This window comes from Phoenix dactylifera, chromosome 5 (genome assembly GCF_051530095.1).
Source record: "Phoenix dactylifera cultivar Ajwa chromosome 5, Ajwa_hap1_PhDact_Kaust_v1.1, whole genome shotgun sequence".
NCBI lineage: Eukaryota > Viridiplantae > Streptophyta > Magnoliopsida > Arecales > Arecaceae > Phoenix > Phoenix dactylifera.
In genome coordinates, this window is record NC_143194.1 from 975533 (window position 1) to 997781 (window position 22249).

Below are 22249 nucleotides of genomic sequence, written 5' to 3' on the forward strand. Positions count from 1 at the left end.
TCTTTCTCTTCATCTCCTCCGGCTCCGGTCTCAAACCGGTTTCAAAGCTCGAACCATACCGGTAGGCCACCGGTACGGTTCGGAACGGGCGGAACCATCCGGTTCGGGACGGTTCCGCATTCCTTCTTGCTTTACATGACTTTTGCAATGGAGGCTCTCTATGCACCCTTACAAATTTGCCACTCTAGTCTTTGATGTTCAGTACAAGGGCAGTACCCAAAAAGCAAGCCATAGCAAATGAAGATGTCTGACATTGCATGACTAATTCATTTGTCTACTTCTATTGCCATCATTTGGTTCTTGCTTCCCTTTCTCAGACTGCTTCCTGCGTCCGGTGTAGGTGGTTAGATACTTAGATGTGAGATTTACCAATATCAAAATTTGTTAGACCTAAATCACATAATGGTGATGGCAATGGAGTTCGTTAACTTTCATTAAAAACTATTAATCATCCTCAAATAATCATTGAAGTAGCTAAGATCATTAGGGAATCTGTTCGTGATAACGTAATTTTGCTTATTCATCCATTTCCATAAAGCAATCTCCGGATTTGGGGCCATGTTAATAGATCTAGATTTGCTAATCTCAAATGTGGCTGCTTTTAGTACAAACCCAGGTGCGAACATAATTCAGAGGTCTTTAAGCAGCAAACATAAGATACAGATAGTAAGATATATTAAGTTAAAATCCTCTGTAGCTTGCTTCAAACCATTAAGGATTAAACTACTATTTGCTTTCATAATGCATCCATTGGTCTGCGAGACCATTTAGACCTACTGCTGTTTGGCTAGCATCTCACATTATGATTTGTTAACAATTAATGGCACAACAGGCATGATAAACTCTGGAGGTTTAAAAGTTCTTGTGCCAAAACCTCGGGTCGGGCGGTCTCTTTGATGGAACAATGAAATCAAAGATTTTTAACAGAAAATGATATCCAACAACAAGGCCTTCTTGCTCTGACCATATGGCGCACTCTGCCATCAGAAAACCTTAAAAAACCTGGTTTCAGTTCTGAAGTTTGCAAGTGTTACCGATCCATTTACTCAACTAATTTAGGCTGGACAAAAGGTCTAACATCATAGGGTTCGTTATGAATGGACTACAATAAAGTTAGTAAGAACAACATGGTAAATTAAAAACCAAGCATAAGTTGTAATTAATATATCTTTTTCTCTGTACATGGCAATTATTGAGGTCAGTGTGCAGCCTTAGTAGAAAAGCTGAAATCAGACCATTCAGAATGAAAAAGCTGAAGAGTACAACATGTTGTTCAAATGGTGTGGAATTTAGCACTGAGTGTCAAATTTGCACTCATTAAAACCCTATAAAGGCCACCAGGAAATGTAAACTTCAGTGCTTATAGAGCGACCAGGGCTCCACGAGGACATGCTGAGATCCATTACAGGGAACGTGATATCTCAAATCTAAAGAGTTGCACGACAAGAAGCCTTTTCTCACTCTGTATAGCAGCCACTGAAGTTAAGCAGACAAAGTTTAAAAAAGTAATGGTAATAATGATAAATAAAAACCAGCTGAATTCAGTATTCAAAGGGCTGAAACTTTATATTTGGAAGCATTATTTCTTCTGTAATTAGCAAGCATATTTTCAGCGTACTACGAGCTTAAATACTGCTAGTTCTTTAGATAGATTAGTAATCCTTGTTTTACAATGTAAATGGATGGATCGTGTCGAATAACGAATTCTAGGATGACTCTAAGATGCACAGTGATGTTTCAGAAACATATTTGACATCGAATGAAGTTCTACAAAGTAGAGATATGGTTAGGCATGGAAGAATCCAATTTGATCTTGCTAAATTTATTCAGGATACGCGATAGGAATTTCTTTACAGATCTAGTTTCGTTTGGTGACGTGCTCGCAATTGGTTGAAGTGTAGCATCCACAGACATGAGACCATTTCCTCCTATCGATGAAAATATATGGTGGCTCTCCCTCCATTTTGCTCAAGGAAAAGAGAGTAGAGCAACAAGAAGCCGGGAAAAACGTTTGTTTTAGTATTCAATCCAAGGCCAAATAGGAACATAACCTGTAACCTTGCAAAATGTGATGAACCAGTTCACCAAGCAGAATCATGAGAATCTAATGGTCCATGCATGCATCTAAATTAGACAGTCCATATTTTACTTCTAAATATTGATGAAGGGAAATTTCCTATCTTCCAGAAATCAATCATGAAAAAATTAAACCTGGAGTATTACATTGTCATATCAGAGGTTAAAAATAAATTTAACAAAAAGCTTTAGTTTCAGAAATCATTCTCAAGAAAATCCTTACGCGAAGATATTTTCTAAGAATCATTAAAACAACGAAATATGCAGAGCTAGTCATAAAGATCAGAACAAGAGCTCCAACAAGTCCAAGCATAAGAAGGAAACATGCACTCTTGCAAGATCTTGTTCCAACAAGTGAAATAGCATGCAGAAAGCATCCCAATAAGCTCTGCAAACTCACCTCAGATTACTTTGCACCAGAAAGCAAGGTGTGAGGAATGAAGCCTGGTCCGAGATCCCTCAATAAAGATAAAATGAATGCGAGTAGGAGCAGGAAGGACTAAACATTCATTTTTTTTTCTCCTCCTCCTCTCCAGTTGTAAATGGGAAATGAGTTATGAAGGATCTTGGATCAGTCTTCATTCCTAACACCAACTTTCCCTCTTCCTTCCAACACCTCTCCCTTCTATCACTCATCATTCCTCAATCAAAAACCTCCAGACCAGGTCCCTCAGGCCCTCCTCCCAAGCTTGATAAGAGAAGTATATAAATCTAAGACAGCACATGATGGACAGGTCATTGGAGGCATAAAATAACTGCAAAAGAGGTGGGTTTTTGGAAGAGATGCTGTCTTCTTCTAAGGGGATCCTTTATGGGAGGGAGGGGTGGCAAGCTTTTCCAGGCTATGTCTAAGGAGAGGAGCATTTTAAATAACATAGAACGCCCAGGGAACTTGAGAGGATGGGGAAGATTGGGGAGTCCTTTCCACGTATTTTTTTTAATATGCCAAAGCAGTAGGAAAAAGCCATCCACTACACCACAAGGCGAACATAGTCCATGGCATGAGGAGGGGAGGAAAGCAACAAGAAATAATTCACCAACAGCATCATCTCAGCAGTATAGAGACCGTGCATGTAGTGCTGTTACACATGTATAGTCACATATATATTCGACATCACATAAACAAACACATGCATGCATACATATATAATACAAAGTGGGATATTATTCTCTTTTACAACATCAATTTGAAAGATGTAATTGTTGAAGAGGAAAGCTCGTTCTCTACATGCATGTTCCCAAAATTTGTTGGATGAACCAAGTAATTAATGCCTCTCTTGTGCTGGCTCTGATCTACTAAACACAGTGATCAGGCCCTATAAAGAAAACTTCTTGGATATTGGTTGCATCCTGCTCATAAAATTGTTTTCATCTACACTTTCATGATTTAAAAACGCTGATTATTTTTTTTTACTCACTAGAAGAATAAGTTTAACATAGAATTAGAGGGATGTAATATAGACATTTTGTTATAATTTCTTTAGGTAGGTCATTTCATGAAAAAGAAAGTCAAAACACAAGGAATAAGTAAATGTTTGATGCAGTAATCTAATTAGTCAGGTACTTAAATCTCAAAAAGTCGCATAAATAAACAGATTTCTGGGAAGAGCATTGAAGAGAAGAAACTTCTAACACTTCTTACATTCTGTTTGTTCATAAAAAAAATTGGATATGTGAGCTAATGGAATGTGGAATGTCCATCGACAAAAGAAGTTATTGCAATTTCGATGAGCTACATCAATCCAAACTTCGACAAAATTTAAAAGAAAAAGTTCACAAAACAAGCTAGTTTACCATTTGAGAAAGGGTTCAAGTTATATCTTTTGCTCGAAAGAATGATCAATCTTCTTTTGTGATGACAACCATTGGATCGCATCTTGCACATATTTCAAAGCATCTCAATTTTTTCGTTCATCTACCTGCATAGATCTCGAAGTGGTTATTATGCGATCCAACGATTAATGTTGTAAAAAAAAAATCATTCTTTCGTGTGGAAGATACAATCCGAACCCTAAGACAATCACCTAAGAACCGATCCACACCACTTGCACGGCAAAGTCCTAACAACACAAACATTTTTTATGAACCATCCATGTACTTGTCAATGGCATACATGTTATACCATGGTATGCTTTATTCTGTGCCCTTGGCATCGTTGTCCTAAATTGGTGGATGTCAAGATCAGTATCACATGCCATCCACAGCCTAAGATGCCATACCACCCTCACGTGCCTTCCACATGCCAATTAATTTAATACGAATAAAAGAACTTATCTAAGATATAAAAAATGAGATTTTATTGCAGGGTGGGACATATGAAGGCCAAACTGGGGAAATGAGGAGGAGAGTTCAAGTCCCATTCTTTAGCTTCCACAGCATGAAATAACCTAATCACCTTCTAATGCAGTGTATAGAGAAGCAACTGCCTCGAATCTTCTTGAATATAGGAAAGAGAAGAATGGATCAAAACTATTGGCCAATCTGAATACTCTTGACATAAGAATTGCACATTCTGAGGAGATGGTAAATGTACAAAAATTCATGGTTCTCAAACTGAAATGCTTCTTTTGATAAGATTAGCACAAGTAGCTTTTGACTGAAGCAGTAAAATCTATCTACCATTCAAAGTCCGAATTCAGCAAGGAACTGGGGTAACTCAAGAAGATTCTCTCCCTTCTCTTTTGATAAGCTTCTCATTCAGCAGCAGCCAATTGTTTTATTAGGGACTACAAGGGGCAGAAGAAATTTTACCTTTGTGTTCAGTGCCTTTCGGGGTGGCAGCTGCTGTATTCCAATTCCAAGCTACGCAAATTTGGCTCTGATTATGGTGCTAGTTTTGTGAGAGTTTGATTCTGATTTTCCCTTTGTATGTACCACAAAAAAGTAGCGAGTGAAGTAGAGATTAGTAATCAGTAACATATTGTATATACTCATGACAAGTGACAATAGAAGCAACTGTGGGGAGACCAATAGGAGAGGGAGGAAAAGATAGAAGCAAAAGGTGAACCTTGTGGAGGGAGACATAACACCTGGTACCAGGAGCAAATCATCCATTGTTGATGTGCTCCTGTGCCTTAATTGAGCTATCATCTTTTTGACAAGCATTCTCTTCCCCATAGTCAAATGGAACAAGAAGAAGATCCTGTCATAGCTCCACATTTATTTGAAATCAATGGCTATATTTTCCTATAAGAGAACTTCCCACTTTTCGTATCGCTGGAGGGGCAAAAAGACATAAGGGAACAAGACAAAAGAAACATCTTGATGTTTTCCTTTTTGTTTTTTTTGGCTAAAAGCATCTTGATGATTTAAAACTGTGAACATGGAATAGCTTTCAATTTGTCATTTTCTTTTGCCTTGTTGATTGCGACTTTAAGGTGGTATTTGGTAGGAGCATTGTATGAGGATTCGTGCGGATGTGTGTTCAGTCCCACATTGCTGGATAGATCTTAGGTACTTATACAGGATCAAGATAAAAAAATCCAAATAATACCTTCTGGCTAGCTATTTTGGGTGAGATCTTGGGTTGTTACAAATGGTATCAGAGCAGACCCGACCCATAACCTATATGGACTAGGGGACTTAAAATAGGAGAGTATGTGAGGACCCGTGCAGGCGTGTGTTTAGTCCCACATCGATTATTCGCTCGGTAGATCTTGGGTACTTATACAAGATTAGGATTAAGAAATCCAAATAATATCTTTTGGCTAGCTATTTTGGGTGAGATTCTAGGTGGTTATATATAGAACATTAAATAGAGTTTTATGCAGCAAAATAATTTATAAATTAGACATTGATTTGGAAAAGTCTACAACTTATTTTCATTTGGGCAGAGACTATTTCGCATCTCTCTTAAAATAGTCTTATGCCGCTTTATGCCAATTTAACTATTTTCGATCTTACCCCTAATTTTAAGTTAATGTTATTAACATCAACACTATCATGTAAGTATATTTTTGAGCAATACTTGATATTTGAATCCTAGATCTCTTCCAAGGGGCATGTAGCCAAGGGATGCTAAATAACTCAGCTAATATTTTATAGGCCACTGTATAAACTCTAGAAATGGGTGCACTTTTCTGTGAAAAAGAAAAGCAAGTGATAAAGTCCAATATGTTGAAGAGTCTGAGGCTCCTACATGCTTGAAAGTTGAATTATAAAAAGAGATAGACTTTAATTTGTTTTGGAAGTTTTACGAGAGAGGTTTGATCTGACTAAAGAAGGAGAGAGAGGGGCAAGGTGACAATAAAAGAATATTGAGGCCTGTAATATATTTTAAGAATAACTAAGAGGGTATTTTTGATATAAATTTATAGAGTGAATCAAAAGGGGATAATCCTTGATTTTAAAATCGATATATTACAGGTTACAATATAATAACCAATGCAACAATTATAAAATACTATAATTTATATAAAATACTATTGTTCTTTGGATGTTATAATAAAATATTATATTGCTATTATATTACAGTACATAATATCTTATCATGATATGTTGCAACAATTATTCATCATATATCATAATATTATAAATTTAATATCATGATATTATATTTGTTGCCAAACATATGTAGTATCAATGTTAGGATATTTAAATATCTCAATCATATTGTTTATGATATGTTATATTAAAACTAAACTTTGATTATCATATTACACTATAATTTATCTAAAATGATTGAAAAGATAAACTAAAAATAATATATCAATATATGATATTTTATAGTGGAATAGATTAGTAACATATGATAATAAAATAATATATTAATAATAAGTTTACATATATAATAGCCTATTATGTAATGATATTATATACATATATATATATATTATATTACAATAATTTTTAAATATTATTATGATAATATAATATGAGATGGATTATAATTTTTTTGGAAAAAAAATCTATTTCTCTCAATATCAAAATAAATAATAGAACATTCAAGTTCGAAAACCGATATTATTAATAATACCATAAAAAATGTCTAGCAATTAAAATTATATATTTTGGTGGTATCACATGGATACAAAAATGAACGATTTTTCTTGTATTGGTATGTCAGGTTTGATCATGATCTAGATATACTAATATATATATATATATATATATATATATATATATATATATAAATTGAAAATAAATAAATTTTAATACTTAAATTGTAACTAAATATAGTCTCATATCATTTTGGTTATTTAAGTTTGCATCCAATTGGTGCATAAGTTAGAGTATTAAAATATATAATTTTTTATTTCTAAGTGTTTTAGTGATATATCATGAGTATGAACTTTTGATTTGGATGCCTCGTTACTTCTGAATAAAAGGATAGATATCCTCTTTGGAGAGAAGCATAGTCAGAGCTGCAACCAAACCTGGTTGGATTGATGGTGGGCAGAATCTAAATGCAATCCATTTTTGGACCTAAGTTAAAAAAAATCCAAATCTAACATAATTTTATAAGAATTAAAATAAAAAAAAATAATAGTAGTATATGAAGACTGAAGAGTAATAACTTAAGTTTGGATTATTCTGGACCGTCCGTTAATCCAAGAAGGACGAAAAACTTTTTTAAAGCCTTCTAACCCTGACAGGCACACGTCTATCGGACGCCACCTACTCTCTGTCCTCTGGTCCCCCTTCTCCCGGACCGCTCCATGGCCTCTTCTTCTCTCCTCTCCTCTCCGCCGCCGGCGCCGCTGCGTCCGCCACTTCCCCGCGGCGCCCCCACCCTCCTCTCCGCCGCTAATGGGCAGCCTTTACTCTATTCAACGCGCCCTCCGCCGCTCGCCAGGGCTAATGTGAGCTCTCTCTCCTCTCCTCCTCTCTCTCTCTCTCTCTCTCTCTCTCTCTCTCTCTCTCTCTCTCTCTCTCTTTCTTTATCGGCCATTAAGGATGAAAATGAGAGATTTTTAAAAGAAACCTGCAAAAAAGTAGCCCCTAAAAGGACACCCCAGCCTCTGGAAATCCAGCTAGGGAGTGGAGTGGTTCCACTCTGAGAGTGGTGTCCTTTTGGGGTTCCCCTTTGGGTGCATGAGCTATCTTCAATGGAAAAAGATACAACCCGCCAAAAAAATCTCGCCGATCTGGTAAAAGAAGTTATCTGTAACCCGAAAAAAAGTCTCTCCTTGTGGAAAGAAACAGCAAGCATGAATAGATTAGACTGACAGACTTTGTCAAAATTTACCGTCTTTTTTGGAAAAAAAACATCATATGCACAAGGTTATCTTTCTTTCTAAAATTGACAGGTTTTTGTGGATTGGAAAAATAATGGTTCCATTCTTTTTTAGATTCAGACTAGACTCCACTGTGGGGATGCTAATGCCAGTGCTTGCAATATGAGGTTTTTGAGGGCTGGTGGCTGTAAATTATTGGTCGGTTTAAGCTCCAGCAACCGAGAGAGGGGAGAGGCTCTGCGAGCAGTGGGAGGAAGCAATCTTGATGAAGGACAAGAGGAGGGTAGTGATGAAGATGTTGAGGATATTACCGATGATGCACTTCGGGCTACAATCAGAAAGAGCAAGAAGGTCTTGGCAGTGCAGCGGAAACTACTTCAGCAGGTCTTGTTTCAAACCTATGGCTTTCCCCCAAAAAAATCTGTAGCTAAAGTTCTGCATAGCTTTGATATCGAGATGAATTAAGAATTCTCTTCAACATGCGATTGTTTTGCTTGGAAATCTGGATTTTGATATTTGCTGTGTACCATGATGCCACAGGGCTCATGATTGCGGTTGCCCAGATCCTGCCCATTCGAAATTTTATTATATAAATTAAGATGGAGCAAACCATGACTATGACTATAATTCCCTATTAGTTGTGACTTAATCCTAGGAAGAAATTCTTTTTGACAAGCGAGTTAAATTTTCAAAGATCTTAAAAAATGGTTAAACTAATGGTTTCCTGGGATACCTGACTCAAATTAATAACTAGTGAAGTCAAGGAATCTTGGATGTAGTCAATATAATGTCAACACTCAAGGAAATCAACTTAAAACCTGCCATAACTTGTTTTTTGTCAATTTTTAAGACTTCTTTGATAATGCTCATTGAAACTGACGATCAAATTTGTAAAGCTAATACATAACTGCTAAAACCTATGCAACATAAAAGCATAGTCAAGTAAGATCAGGACATGATGAATAGGGAGGATGCCAATAGTGATGGACTTAAGAAAGCACCTAACAGCAGTGGATGAAAAAATTGAGACACTAGATATATGATAAATTCTTAAGAAAATTCCACCAATTTAATAAAACTATATGTACCTTGATATCTAGAATTGCCTATTGTCACTTAGCTTCTTCAAAAAACATATCTGATCATTCATTATCTTGTCATAGAAGTCTCTCACACCTGAGTTTCATTAATATAAACAAAAATGGCACGCAGAAACTCAATATAACTTATTTTCCATTTATGAAATAATGCTAATTTTTTTATCCAAATAAAGTTCTTAATTCCTTATTGATATCACCACATTATTTTTATCAGTTAAATCTGAATTTTTTTTCTCCCTACAGAAATCTGAAATTATTTATTTTCTTTGTTTCATATTGCATTAGTTGCAACCTCTCTTGCATTTTAAATCTTATCTTTTGTTCTTTATCACAACGTGAGAGTGTCAAATTTGTGATAGATATCAATCTCCTCTATATGGTGCAGATTGTAGAAAGAAGGGAACTTGTTTCATCTATAAAGGATAGTGTTGTTAACACAGAACAGGAGCCAGTTTCTAATAGTTGGAGCAATAATTCTTTATCAGATGCAGATGTTGGTGGTTCTTTCTCAAATCTCAATATAGATTCGACTGGAGCAGAGCGTCATAGAACATACAACAGTAACAACACTGGGAGTTCTGCAGACAGCTTCACCCAATCAGCTGAAGTTGGTAGAAGTGAAAGTCAACCTACTACCTCTAGTGAAGAATCATTTTATGTGGAGGAGGAACCCAAAGATGGTTTGGAAGTTCTTGGATTATTAAGCGTAGTTGATTTGGAAATACCTCAGTCTGAAATTATGGCACCAGTTCTCCCTGAGGCCTCTGAATCTTCTAATGTAAAAGACGAGAAGCACGAGGATCTGGCGGAAGCAAAGGTAGTTGGTTTAAGTGAAGAACAAGAGGTGGCACCTGACGAAGAATACTTGGATTCTCCTCCTTTGGCTGGGGCAAATGTCATGAATGTCATAGTAGCAGCTGCAGAATGTGCTCCTTGGTCCAAAACAGGCATTTACATTTCACTTTAACTTGATGAATTCGTCAATCTTTTGGTATTGTATGCGACTTTCTTGATTGGACGTCTTTATTCTGTTTTGTAGTCTTCTTTTGTTGTTAAGTCATTTTGTCTAGAAAAATTCATACTTCTCTATCTGTACTAATGATTATTGACAATTTTGTAAAGGTGGGCTTGGTGATGTTGTTGGGGCTCTACCAAAGGCTTTGGCTCGGAGAGGACATCGTGTTATGGTAAATATTGCTATCATCTATTATCTCTTCATTTCAAAATTTTGAAGGTATAATGCAAAAATCTTTCCTTGACTATCCTTTAGTCCAATATTGATAGCTATCTCAGAAATTGATGAATCTGAACAGCAAGTTCAGAATAATGCTAACTTGGACGTCTGGATACTTGAAGTAACTGGATCTGCTGGTCTTGTGCTTTTCGCTGCTAAAGCTTGTTCTGAAGATTGAATAGCTTATTGATTATGTTAACATTTTTGGACAATTAATGAACTATGTATTGCCTTACAGGTAGTGGCACCAAGGTATGGGAACTATGCTGAAGCCCAAGAAGTAGGAGTACGGAAAAGGTACAAGGTTGATGGGCAGGTAGACATCTGTGTCATTGTGATGTTGTAGTCAAACTCCCGCATATCTTTTATTTATATTTCTCTAATATCTTATTATACAGGACATGGAGGTAACCTATTTTCATGCCTACATTGATGGTGTGGATTTTGTTTTTCTAGATAGCCCTGTTTTTCGTCACATTGGAAATGATATTTATGTGGGAAAAAGAACGGTAAATCCTAATCCATCCTTTTTTATGATCCTTTAAGATGTTCACCCATGTTCCTTTACCAAATGTTATTTTGAAATGCACATGCTGTATTAAACTGCGTTAACCAATTGTCATCCCAAAAATTATCTCTATTTATATATTGAATGCAGGACATTTTGAAACGGATGGTTCTATTCTGCAAGGCAGCTGTGGAGGTATTTTCCTAGTCTTTGGAAGGTCATCATCAGTCATCATATTCCATGAAATATCTAATATGCTTGCAGATGATAATGGTGACAAAATTCAGTGAAGCTCAAACATCAAGGATATTGTGAAGCAATTGTATGTAAAATTGTTTAAAAAAACTAAAGTCCAAGTAAAGGGTTTGAAACGTGCATTCAGAAAAAAAAGGTTCCTGTAAACGTTTCTTACTATTAATTATCCACTTATGTTAGACTTTATGTGTTCTAGAAGTCAGAGCAAGACTTAGCCATTGATGAGACATTCTTAATGATGCTTCCTTGGAGATATGGTTAAGATTGCATAGCTTAAAGGGTAAGGATCAAGAATAAGATTTTTACCCATTATGGAGTTGTATTCTTAGGATAATCCTCCTGAAGCTAGTAATCTCTCTCTCTCTATCTCTGTGTTTCTGTGAACATGATAAAAATGTCTCCTCCAGGTTTAAACACAGAATCTGTCCTAAGTGCATGCTCAAAGGAGAGTGGGCTTAATGACAACCAATGGAACCTAAGGTTAAGGATCTAAAAGGATTTTTACCCATTATCCCTTATAGAGTTGTATTCTTAGGATAATCCTCATGAAGCTAGTAATCTCTCTCTATGTGTGTGTGTATATATATATATATATCTGTGTTTGTGTGGACATGGTTGGAATGCCACATCCAGGGTTAAACCTAGGGTCTCTCCCAAGTGTGTGTTTAAAGGAAAGGGGTGCCTAATGACAACCAATGGAACCAAATCCTGTTGGCATGCACTAGTGTTCTTAAGGAAAGCATGGATACACCAATGTCCTAAAAATTATTTTTTAGTTACCTTTAAGTATGATTCTTTAGTTACCTTTAAATATGCATGTAAAACAATTGAATAACATTGAATTGAATCAATATTCCTAAAAATTATTGTTTCCTTCATAGGTTAGGCTAGTACTTCGCGTTGAATTTTAAATATATTCCAAATTGATGTTTTTCAAAACATGTTTCTCTCTCTGTTATACTTGCTAATATTCATACAATATAGAAACCAAACTTTTATCTTCCATGCCTTATGTCAGGAGCCTTGATGCTTGAGTGTTGAATTGGAAGGCTTGTTCTGACCTGTTAGAATGGATTCAGTGTTTATACCTATCCATCTGAACACCATGGAATAAACATTTTTTCCATTTTTGTTCTAGCATTTTCCCCTTGGTCTAACCATCAATCAGTCTCACTGGTTTTATTCTTTGCTCCCCAAGCTATCAGTCTGGTTTTATTTGTCATTAACTATACTAAGACACAAAAATTTACAAATTTCAAATTCTAACTAGCAAGACCCTTTAAAACAACCATACTATGAAGACTTGTGTAGGCATGTGTATATTCCTATATTGGTTGTGCGTTGGGGAGGTCTTGGATACCTATATAGAACCAAGAAACCCAAAATATGCCTTCTAGCTTGCTTTTGGGATGAAGTCCTAGGTTGTTGCAAAAGATATCAGAGCAGATTCATTCCATGGCCGATATTGGCTAGGGATCACTGCAGCATAGGCTCTTCTGGGGCTGACCATGAACCGATCGTGGTGCGCGGTTGTGCTTGAGATGTGATTGTATTTGATATTGGATCCTTATCTTGAGCTTAAATAGTGTGAGGACCTATGCAGGTGTGTGTTAGATCCTACATCAGTTGTGCATTGAGGAGATTTTGGATACTTATATAGGGCCAAGGAACCTAATAATACAAGTTGGCTGCCTTTTTGGGGAATGTCCTTGGTTTTCGCACTTACCTTGCTCATAGTTTGAGTAATGGAGTTCGGATTTTTTTTTTTTTTGCTTTTGTTTGACCTTTCTAGTTCATTGGTCATCCTTCTCGCAAGTTCTTAACTCATCTTTCTCCCAAGGAACCAAATAATACCTTTTGCGACTTTTGTTTTGTCACCTTGTCGATGGTTGCTAACTATTTGATGAAACATGGGTCTTTATTACTCATTTACTCATTATTCATCAAATGGCAATTTTCTTTACAAATTGATTGCATCCATAATTTGTTCCTTATAAACAAAATAATTGTTATGTCTTTCCAGGGGTTTTATATTATTACCATCTATCTTTCTTTTCTCATCAAATATGTAAATTGCATTGGTCTACTAGTTGACAATCATTTTTTGTGAATGCTTCTGTTTAGCAAGGTTTGAAATTTTGGCTGAAATTGATCCATTTCGGCCTTCAGCCGAGTTTCAACTGTTTCGGCTGATATTGGTCAAAACTGATTTTTTTAATAGGTATATTTGTCAAACATTTTCTAATATTTTCCTAGAATTTATTAGCTTATTCAATATCACATTTAACTAAGGATCTAATGATCTAATTTAGATTATTTTTTGGCTAAATTTTGTCGTTAATATGGGCAAGATGCAATCTTATAGTGTCTTTACTAGTTATAAAGTATTATATGTTTCTATGCTTCTTTTTCTATTTAAATGGGTTTTTCTTTATCACCTTTTAGAATAAATTGATATTAAAATGAATACGTGAAATAAAATAAGTTTTTATTCGGGTGGATCTTAATCTTTCTTAAATAGATTGTTAATATGGATCATAATGAAACATGCTCGCATGAGTTATTAAAATAAAATAAAATGATAAATGCTTAGAAAAAGTTTAATCAAATGCAAAAATTAGAGAACATATAGAACTTATAAACAAAAGAGAAAAGTGTAGGAAAATTATGAAATTTAGGGAAAGTGTAAGATGCTTTTGAAATCAGCTAAAAGTATTAACTAATGCATTAGGCTTTAAAGCAGTCCAGTTTCAACCTGAAAGTACCCAAACTACTCAATAGATGAGCCTGAAGGACTCGAAACACAATGAAATAATATGATAAATTGCATTTTTTTTAATTTTTTCTATTTTTTTGGATTTTTTCCTGACTATTTTGACTGAAACTCTCAAACTTGGAGCAGATCTGCTAAAACCACCAAAACTGCCAAAACCAAAACTCTGCCTAGAGGACGGAAACCGAGTTTTAAAACCTTGTTCTTTAGGATGCTGGTAGTCTAAAATATGGGATATGGATCATTTAATCTTTTTAATTGTTAATTTGTCATCTGAAAAAGATAAACTATTTGTTTCAGGTTTGTTTTCTTGTTCCATGTGGTGGTGTCTGCTATGGAGATGGAAATCTGGTTTTCGTTGCAAATGATTGGCACACTGCACTGTTACCTGTTTATCTGAAGGCATACTACCGTGACCATGGATTGATGATTTATGCCCGATCTGTTCTGGTGATACACAACATAGCATACCAGGTATGTCTCCTAATCCTCAATGGTTTTCATCATCAAATTAAACTTTGTATTGTTTCTGGAATTGTTGTGTTTTATTATTCATGAGCATGGTCATCTCTTCATCTGAAGCCATTAAAACAGCTCTTAAAACATAGTCTTGCCAATCGAGCCAACAACTCTAACTGAACAAGGTAAGAAAAAATAATTAATGCAAAAAAAAGCCAATAATGTGATGATTGTATTTCAATAGTCCACTAAGTTCTGCATAGGAAAATAAAAAGTTAGATTTCACAGAATATACATTGAATTCATGGAGATAGTTGTATCAGTCACCTAACTAAACCGAGGAGCCTAACTAGCATACCCTCCCACAAAATGGATAATGAAGACAAAGAGGATGTGTTAAAGTTTCACCACAATAATTACTAACTATGCCATTATAGAAATTGTTTATTTATAACTCTCTTATAAATGGCATTAAATTTGTGGGTGCCTTATCCATGACCCCTTCAGAAGAATACCTGGTTAACATTTTAGCTGATCAAGTCACTTAAATCAACCTAGATCCACCTTTAAAGAAAAGAAAACAGACATCAGTTCTTTTCACCTGTCCCAGAAAGAATCTGCTGGTCAAGTACCCGCCAAATTCACCTCATATCAGGCCCTTATATCCATTCTTTATTCTGCCAAACTTAAAGTGATATATGTTGAAAAATCTGGAGGCCTTAGACCCCAGCTCACCCCTTTGATCTCTAAAATATAGGATTATGGTCAGAATGGCCTCATAAGGCCAGCCTGGTTGGTCAAAAGGAAGTGCAGCTCTTACTCATCAATGGAAAGAAATTATCTATAGTAGACATCCTAGGAACCCATCAGAAATTATACGAATCCATCAGAATATTCCTAAAACACGTAATGAACTCTCAATAAAGGGAAGAAGCAGTGAATAACCAATCATAGTCAGACGTGCTTTATGCTAACAGATGGGGCTTTCAAAGATTGAAGCACCCCACAATGTGGAGCATGAACTCTTCACTGCCAGCTGCCTAGTTCAGCAGCATAGCACAAAGAATACCAAAACAAGTATTTCCTATGTCATCTAGGTGCCTGCTCAGATTTCAAAAGTGTTCCATCAGAAGTCATCCAATCAAAGGATCATCTTTCTTCATTTTTGGGGAAGACCCAGTGGGTTTACTAGTACTGATGTTTTACCACTAATGTTGTTTCCTTAGTGTTTTGGATAGTCTTTCTGCAATTTGAGCCTTACAACTTCTTTTTAATTCTTCTTCTTCCTCTCCTCATTCCTTCTCTTTTTCCTTGTGTCACAATCGACAATCACATGCACCTTTTGCTTTGATTCTCTTACAACACTCTTTGACTTAGTTCTTATGACAGTTTCATATGGACACCCTACAGTTGTACACATTTTTAGGGCCTATTTGGATATTCTTACAGAATTGGGCTGAAAATCCTATAGGAATCGGGCTTGTTTGTCGATCTAGCTTCTATTTTTACGAACTTGTCCAAACCCAATCCAGATCCTAGCCTTCGGGCTGCAGGAAGAAAAATAAAGACCTATGGAGGTCTTTTTTTTTTTCTTTCCAGAGGGATTTGGGCTGGATAGAGTTTGGTTGATAAAGAGCCGTGCTTAAATGGATGGCCCAATACACGAATCCTAAGGGAGTTTGCCTTTTTTTTTTTCCTTGTAGATAAAACATCTATATATCCTTAAAATGCGAGGTTCATTTTGGTCATCGAATTGTCATCTAATTTAGACATTGAGTGGAAATCATTTTATCCAAACAAAAATCTCATCTGTTTTGTTAACCAGTCCGTCCATTGGAAGAAAATCTGTCTTACCTAATGATCTGTCAGAATATTTAACGTTCTCATTCTTTTGTTAGTTAAACATCAGAATAGCTATATGAGGGTAAACTTGCCACCTATGGAAACGTTCTGACCTAGCTGCTTGGTCCAACATGATAGGAACAGATCAGTCTTTTATCAGCATCGGTTCATGGATATAGAAATAATATTACGTAAGTAGGATTCCCAAAAAAATACTTTTAAAGTTGTTTCCATAAGAGACCAGTGATATAACAGTATTTGTAAAATCATGCTATGGATGCTCGAAATGCAAGCCACCACAAATAAATAACAAAAATTTGATCGTTGTCATTATGATAGTTAATATGTTTTCTGGCGTCCCGTGTGTTGCTTCTTAGTTGTTCTATGTATTATTCTCTTTATTATTGCAGTAATACATAAAAATTACCAAAGAATTATTATAGCTAACAGAACATCTAAATTAGAAGCTTTAAGATAGGTTTTAATTGTTAAAATGTTAATTAAATTTCTCCCCAAATATATGAAGTTAATTCTGATTTCTTATCCAGGGCCGTGGTCCAGAAGATGACTTCGTCTTTGTTGATTTGCCCAGTAACTACATGGACCTTTTTAAGCTATGTGATCCTGTTGGAGGTGACCATTTCAATATTTTTGCTGCTGGCTTAAAAACTGCTGACAGGGTGGTTACTGTTAGCCATGGTTATTCTTGGGAGCTGAAAACACCAGAAGGTGGTTGGGGTTTGCATGGGATCATTAATGAGCTTGACTGGAAATTCCAGGGCATTGTAAATGGGATCGATACAAAAGATTGGAACCCTAAATCTGATGTACACCTAAAATCTGATGGTTACACCAACTACTCGCTCGAAACTCTTCAGAGTGGCAAGGCCCAATGTAAGGCTGCTCTACAGCAAGAGCTTGGCCTGCCAGTCCGCGACAATATTCCTGTCCTTGCTTTCATTGGGAGGTTGGACCATCAGAAAGGTGTTGATCTCATTGCGGAGGCCATGCATTGGATTGTTGGTCAGGATGTGCAGTTGGTATTGCTGGGCACCGGAAGACCAGACCTCGAAGAGATGCTGAAGAATTTCCAGAGGCAGCACGGTGACAATGTTAGAGGATGGGTTGGGTTTTCTGTGAAGATGGCACACCGTATCACAGCAGGTGCTGATGTCCTACTGATGCCATCGAGGTTCGAGCCTTGTGGTCTGAACCAGCTCTATGCCATGATGTATGGGACAGTCCCTGTGGTTCATGCGGTTGGTGGCCTTAGGGATACTGTACATCAATTTAATCCTTATGGGGAGACAGGGCTTGGGTGGGCCTTTGAGAGGGCCGAGGCAAATCGACTGATCGATGCACTGGGAAATTGTTTAAGGACATACAGAACTTATAAGAGCAGTTGGGAGGGGCTTCAGAAGCGAGGGATGACGCAAGATCTCAGTTGGGATAATGCTGCTCATCGTTATGAGGAAATACTTGTTGCTGCCAAGTATCAATGGTGATCCAACAAAGCATGTTCTCTCTGGTTCTCGGCCTATCAGTCTGCAACTATCTGCCACTGATTCAGATGTTATAGGGATGCCACCAGGCAGTAGCACAGTTGCAGGTTGGCCATCTTTTTGGCCTCTCTTTTCTTTCATTACGAGCAAGGGGGAATTCACGACCTGAGTAGATGTCCGATAATTTATTTCTTCAAGTTTTTTTTTTGGGTAAAAGGCAATTCTCTGTAATTTTGACTGTTAAATTGTCTGAAGATTGTAAAAACCCTTGGTTGAACCATGCGTGGACTTGATGGTGGATCTATATTTTCTCAGTAAAACTTGCATTAAACTGTTTGAAACTTTGAGCTGTATATGCTGAGCAGAATCTTCTCTTCTATTTGCATACATGAAAGGTTTTACCTGCGATATGTTTCCACATTCTCTCACTCTCCAACAAGGGAAACTGGGTTGTTTGTTATGGGAAAGTTTGCTGGTGGTATTCCTTTTCTGCTTCTGTGGAACCTGTACATTGGAGTTACCATCTTGGCTATTAGCTTTTAGGAGCTAAACCAACTTACACCTTAATTTTATGGCAAATGTAATCGCCCTTTTGATGGAGGTTCATGAAAGCCATGTATAATGCCAGTTGGTGGTTTTGCATGCATTTATGCATTGTGAATTTTGCATAAAAAAAATCTACTAATTATTTATTTTTCCACAAAAGATTAGATTTATAATTTTTGTGGCATGAGCCATCTATGTGTCTAAACAAATATGTACCTGATTTTTAAAATTATGTTTCGAGTATGTAGTAAATATGTGCATCGCCTGACACATGTATGAGTACCAAGATCTCTCCTCGCACATGATCAATGTGGAACTAAACGTATACCTGCATGGGTCTTAACTGGATCAAACTCCATTAGATTCTATTTAAAACGCCATTTCATAGTCAACGTGAGGCATCTACTGTGTGACCTTAAAGCCTTGGTCTTCATAGAAGACATCTCTTGTTTGTGGCACTTTTTGGTGCTTGCACCATTGATTATTGATGACTTAGTTTCCTTATTTTATGAAAAAGTTGTTATTTTTTTTACTTGTGACGAATATTACCATTAAAATAATTAGATATATTAGGTATACTTTTGGATTGATTGGCACATCTTGTTTGGATTTTACTGTCGATAGAGCTAAGAATTTTCTTTGTAAACTTCCTTGTATGAATGTTCAATTTGATATGTATATTCATATTATAGAGGGCGAACAAACTTGGTAATATTTTTGTCATTGCCCTATCATAAGATGGAAATGTGATATTATCGTTACCTCATCATTGGCTTGAAATATGGCACTAATGTTGCCCCATCAGGACTGGAAACATAATTGTGAATGGTCCAAACCTAAAGGTAATTAAAAATACTTCAAATGTACTCCTAAAATGTATGATAGGCATGGTTTATGTGTTAGTCTTATTAATATAAATTGCTTTATCTTAGGCTGGAAATGTGGTGCTATCATTGCCAAGGTACGCGGTACCGATTGTACCGATGTACCGGTGGGCATCGATACCGGTACGGTACCGAACCAAACCAGCCGAACTGGTACGGTACCGGTGAGGCTAAAAGCCAAAAAAAATTTAGAGCCGGTACGGACTGGTCGGTTCGGTCCGGTACCGGATCACTACGGACTAGTACCGAATCGGTACGCATCGGTACCGAATCGGTATGCGTCGGTATGCATTGGTACCGGTCGGTACAGGCCGGTACACATCGGTACCGGTCGGTACGGTTCGGTACCGAAATTTGTAGCTGTACCGTACCGGTAGGGTCCGATACCGGTATGTACCGGCCAATACCGACCCGTACCGACCGGTACGGCAGACCATGATCATTGCTTTATCATAAGCTAAAAGTATGGTATTATCATTGCTCTACCATAGTCTAGAATCATAACCATGGTTAGCTCGAACTCGAATTCAATTTAAATTAACTTTCTAAATTGATGTATGATGAATTGGATTCCTAACAACAAATTATAAATGTGAATGAATAGTTTAATGAATGGATGGAATTATTAATTTACTTTCTTGATTATACTATTTATTGTCCTTTGAATTGAAAGATAGAAGAATTCAAATTCTACTTTTTCAATGTGCATTTCAGAATGATTATATCTTTATCTCTATACTTGTTCTTAGACAATTTTTTTATCTAGTATTTAATATATATTTGTGAGTGAAGGGATTTTTACTAAGCTTTTAGCTCATACCATTCTTTTATTTCTCTTTTCAGAACCATGGGATGCTTAAAACTTAGTGATTTCAGGGTAATGAGTGAGAGGTGGAATAGTTAGAGATTGAAACTTGTAGTTGGACATTTATATTATTTGTTAATACTACAAATAATTTATTTAGCTTAAGAATAATAAAGATAAATTATGTATTATTCAACCTTATTAATATTCTGTATTATTTTCCAGGCCCCACATATTCTCTGAGTTACGCCTACAAAATTTGCAGCCATGTCTTGTGCCTAGATCAAGTTTTGGGACTAGGGGCATGAAAAGTTTGGTATCAAATAGCAGACCCGACCATAGTGATGCGGGATGAATGCGAGGGATTTAAACATAAGGATTATCAGTAAGTTATGTTGATTAACTAGCCTAATAGCAGCAGGAAATTCAGTCACATATGGGATAAGAAAACATTAACATGAGCATAGTAATTTCAAGACTAGTTACCCGCATGTACTAATTCATTTAGGACTTAGAAGAATGGACCGTTGTGGTTGAGAAACCACTTGATTAGGACACTTCCTTCAATAAATCAGACCTAGAGTTGAGGTTTACCAAACATTGAACTTCTGGATTTTTTTTGGAGGAGGATCCTTGATCTCACTCTTGAAGGTTGATGATTGGATGACCAAGCTTCATCTTCCGTTGCAACAGGGCCCTTTCGCTATTGGTTTGGAAGGATAATTGACCCAATGACATGGAGTACTTTAAGGACCTGCAAAGAAACAGAGATTAGAACTTTGGCGTGAGAGGAGAATGGAAATCACAAAAGAAAAAGGAGGCGAGAGGAGGTAGGGCAATGGTGGATGTGGTTGTAGCTTTAGGGCCTCACGCCCAACTTGGAATAAGGGCCTCACGCCCAACCTTCTCTCAAGGTGACGAAGCAAGATTGCTAAGGAAGAAAGAAGCACTTTTTATTCATTCATCAATTGAAATTACAAGATATCATGAGGAGGTATTTATAGACTTTCCTCATGATTTGAAATTTAAACACATAATGAATGGCGCTCCACATTTGAAGGCTTGGTTGCTAGAGAAAAGGAAAGAAAGTTGGCCGACTTTAAGGGGGAGGATTTGAAAAGTTGTTGGCTCCCATTTGAAATTTTCTTGCATTTAAATTGTGGCCGACCTCTTGGACTTTGAATTTGGGTGACGTGTCAACTTGTATGAGGTGGCATGGTGATTGGTTCTTCTGATGAGGTGGCATGACGTTGCATTGGTTTCTTTGATGAGATGATGTGGTCGGCTCCTTATGCTTGACTTCATCCTGGTTGGCGTGCTTCCATTGGTTGGAGTGGTGGTGAGGTGGCCAGCTGATGTTGATGTGGATGCCGAGGTGGTGCTCCAAGGGTGTGCAAAGGTGGTGGTAGAAACATGCAACATGTCCTGACTTGGCTTGCTTTCTGACTTATTGAGGCTTGCTTTCTGACTTATTGAATTTATTTACAGGACTCGATCAAAGCCACAGTGACCTTGAGTTAATTGATTGGAGTCTTTTCTGGATTCTGGTGCCCGCACCAATTCTCCCGGGGTGGGAAGAATTCGACTCTGTCGAATAGGGGTTGGTTTGGCTGTGGTACTTTTCTAGGAGATCTGGGTTGAGTCTCTGTAGGTCCTCTCGAGTAATCCATGAATCATCAGATTTTGGTCGACCCTCCCAGTGAACCAAATAGCGTTGGTACCCTTTGTTCCGGGTGGTGATAGCTTGATCATCCAAAACATGTTCAACCCTATCTCTCGATTCTGGAAATGTGGCTGGAGGGCACTCAGGTGTGGGTTCACTCTCAATGGGAGCATGATCAAAAGGCTCACTAGGTATCAATGTTGGTCCCTTATACTCTATAAGGTCTGAGATGTTGAAGGTCGAGCTAATACCAAAATCAAGGGGTAAGTCAACCACATAAGCGTTAGGTTCAATTTTCTTTAATATCCTAAATGGACCTGCACTGCGGGCATGCAATTTTTTCATAGTTTCCGGGGGAAACCTTTCAGGTTTTAGTCTAATCATTACATAGTCTCCTTCAATGAATTCCTTAGCCCGTTTGTGACG

General features: G+C 36.9%; 1 protein-coding gene and 1 long non-coding RNA gene across 3 annotated transcripts; one reads left to right on the forward strand and one right to left on the reverse strand.

The window, feature by feature from the left end:
- Window positions 1-1131: 1131 nt before the first annotated feature.
- Window positions 1132-5204, reverse strand: LOC148703295 (uncharacterized). Its single transcript, XR_015986818.1, has 2 exons — window positions 5084-5204; window positions 1132-4938 (listed from the first exon to the last, which is right to left on the reverse strand). It is a non-coding gene; the product is annotated as an uncharacterized LOC148703295 (long non-coding RNA).
- Window positions 5205-7380: 2176 nt separating this feature from the next.
- LOC103707191 (granule-bound starch synthase 2, chloroplastic/amyloplastic-like) lies at window positions 7381-18266 on the forward strand. Of its 2 annotated transcripts, none has more exons than XM_008791596.5 (9): window positions 7381-7877; window positions 8367-8636; window positions 9738-10299; window positions 10475-10539; window positions 10825-10902; window positions 10985-11095; window positions 11245-11289; window positions 14423-14596; window positions 16972-18266. In XM_008791596.5, the coding sequence occupies exons 1-9, from the start codon at window positions 7734-7736 to the stop codon at window positions 17926-17928; spliced, it is 2406 nt and encodes an 801-aa protein (XP_008789818.3). In that variant the 5' UTR covers window positions 7381-7733; the 3' UTR covers window positions 17929-18266. The 2 variants fall into 2 exon arrangements, with proteins under 2 accessions (XP_008789818.3, XP_008789825.3); XM_008791603.6 differs by having other exon boundaries at window positions 7681-7877; window positions 8373-8636.
- The last annotated feature ends 3983 nt before the right edge of the window (window positions 18267-22249 follow it).

Excerpts from the sequence above, each read along its gene's own strand:
- LOC103707191 (XM_008791596.5), top strand. The coding sequence starts at position 7,734 with ATGGCCTCTTCTTCTCTCCTCTCCTCTCCGCCGCCGGCGCCGCTGCGT. Across the intron at positions 11,096-11,244 it reads TTTATGTGGGAAAAAGAACG|GACATTTTGAAACGGATGGT; the intron begins GTAAATCCTAAT and ends TATTGAATGCAG. Across the intron at positions 11,290-14,422 it reads TCTGCAAGGCAGCTGTGGAG|GTTTGTTTTCTTGTTCCATG; the intron begins GTATTTTCCTAG and ends TATTTGTTTCAG.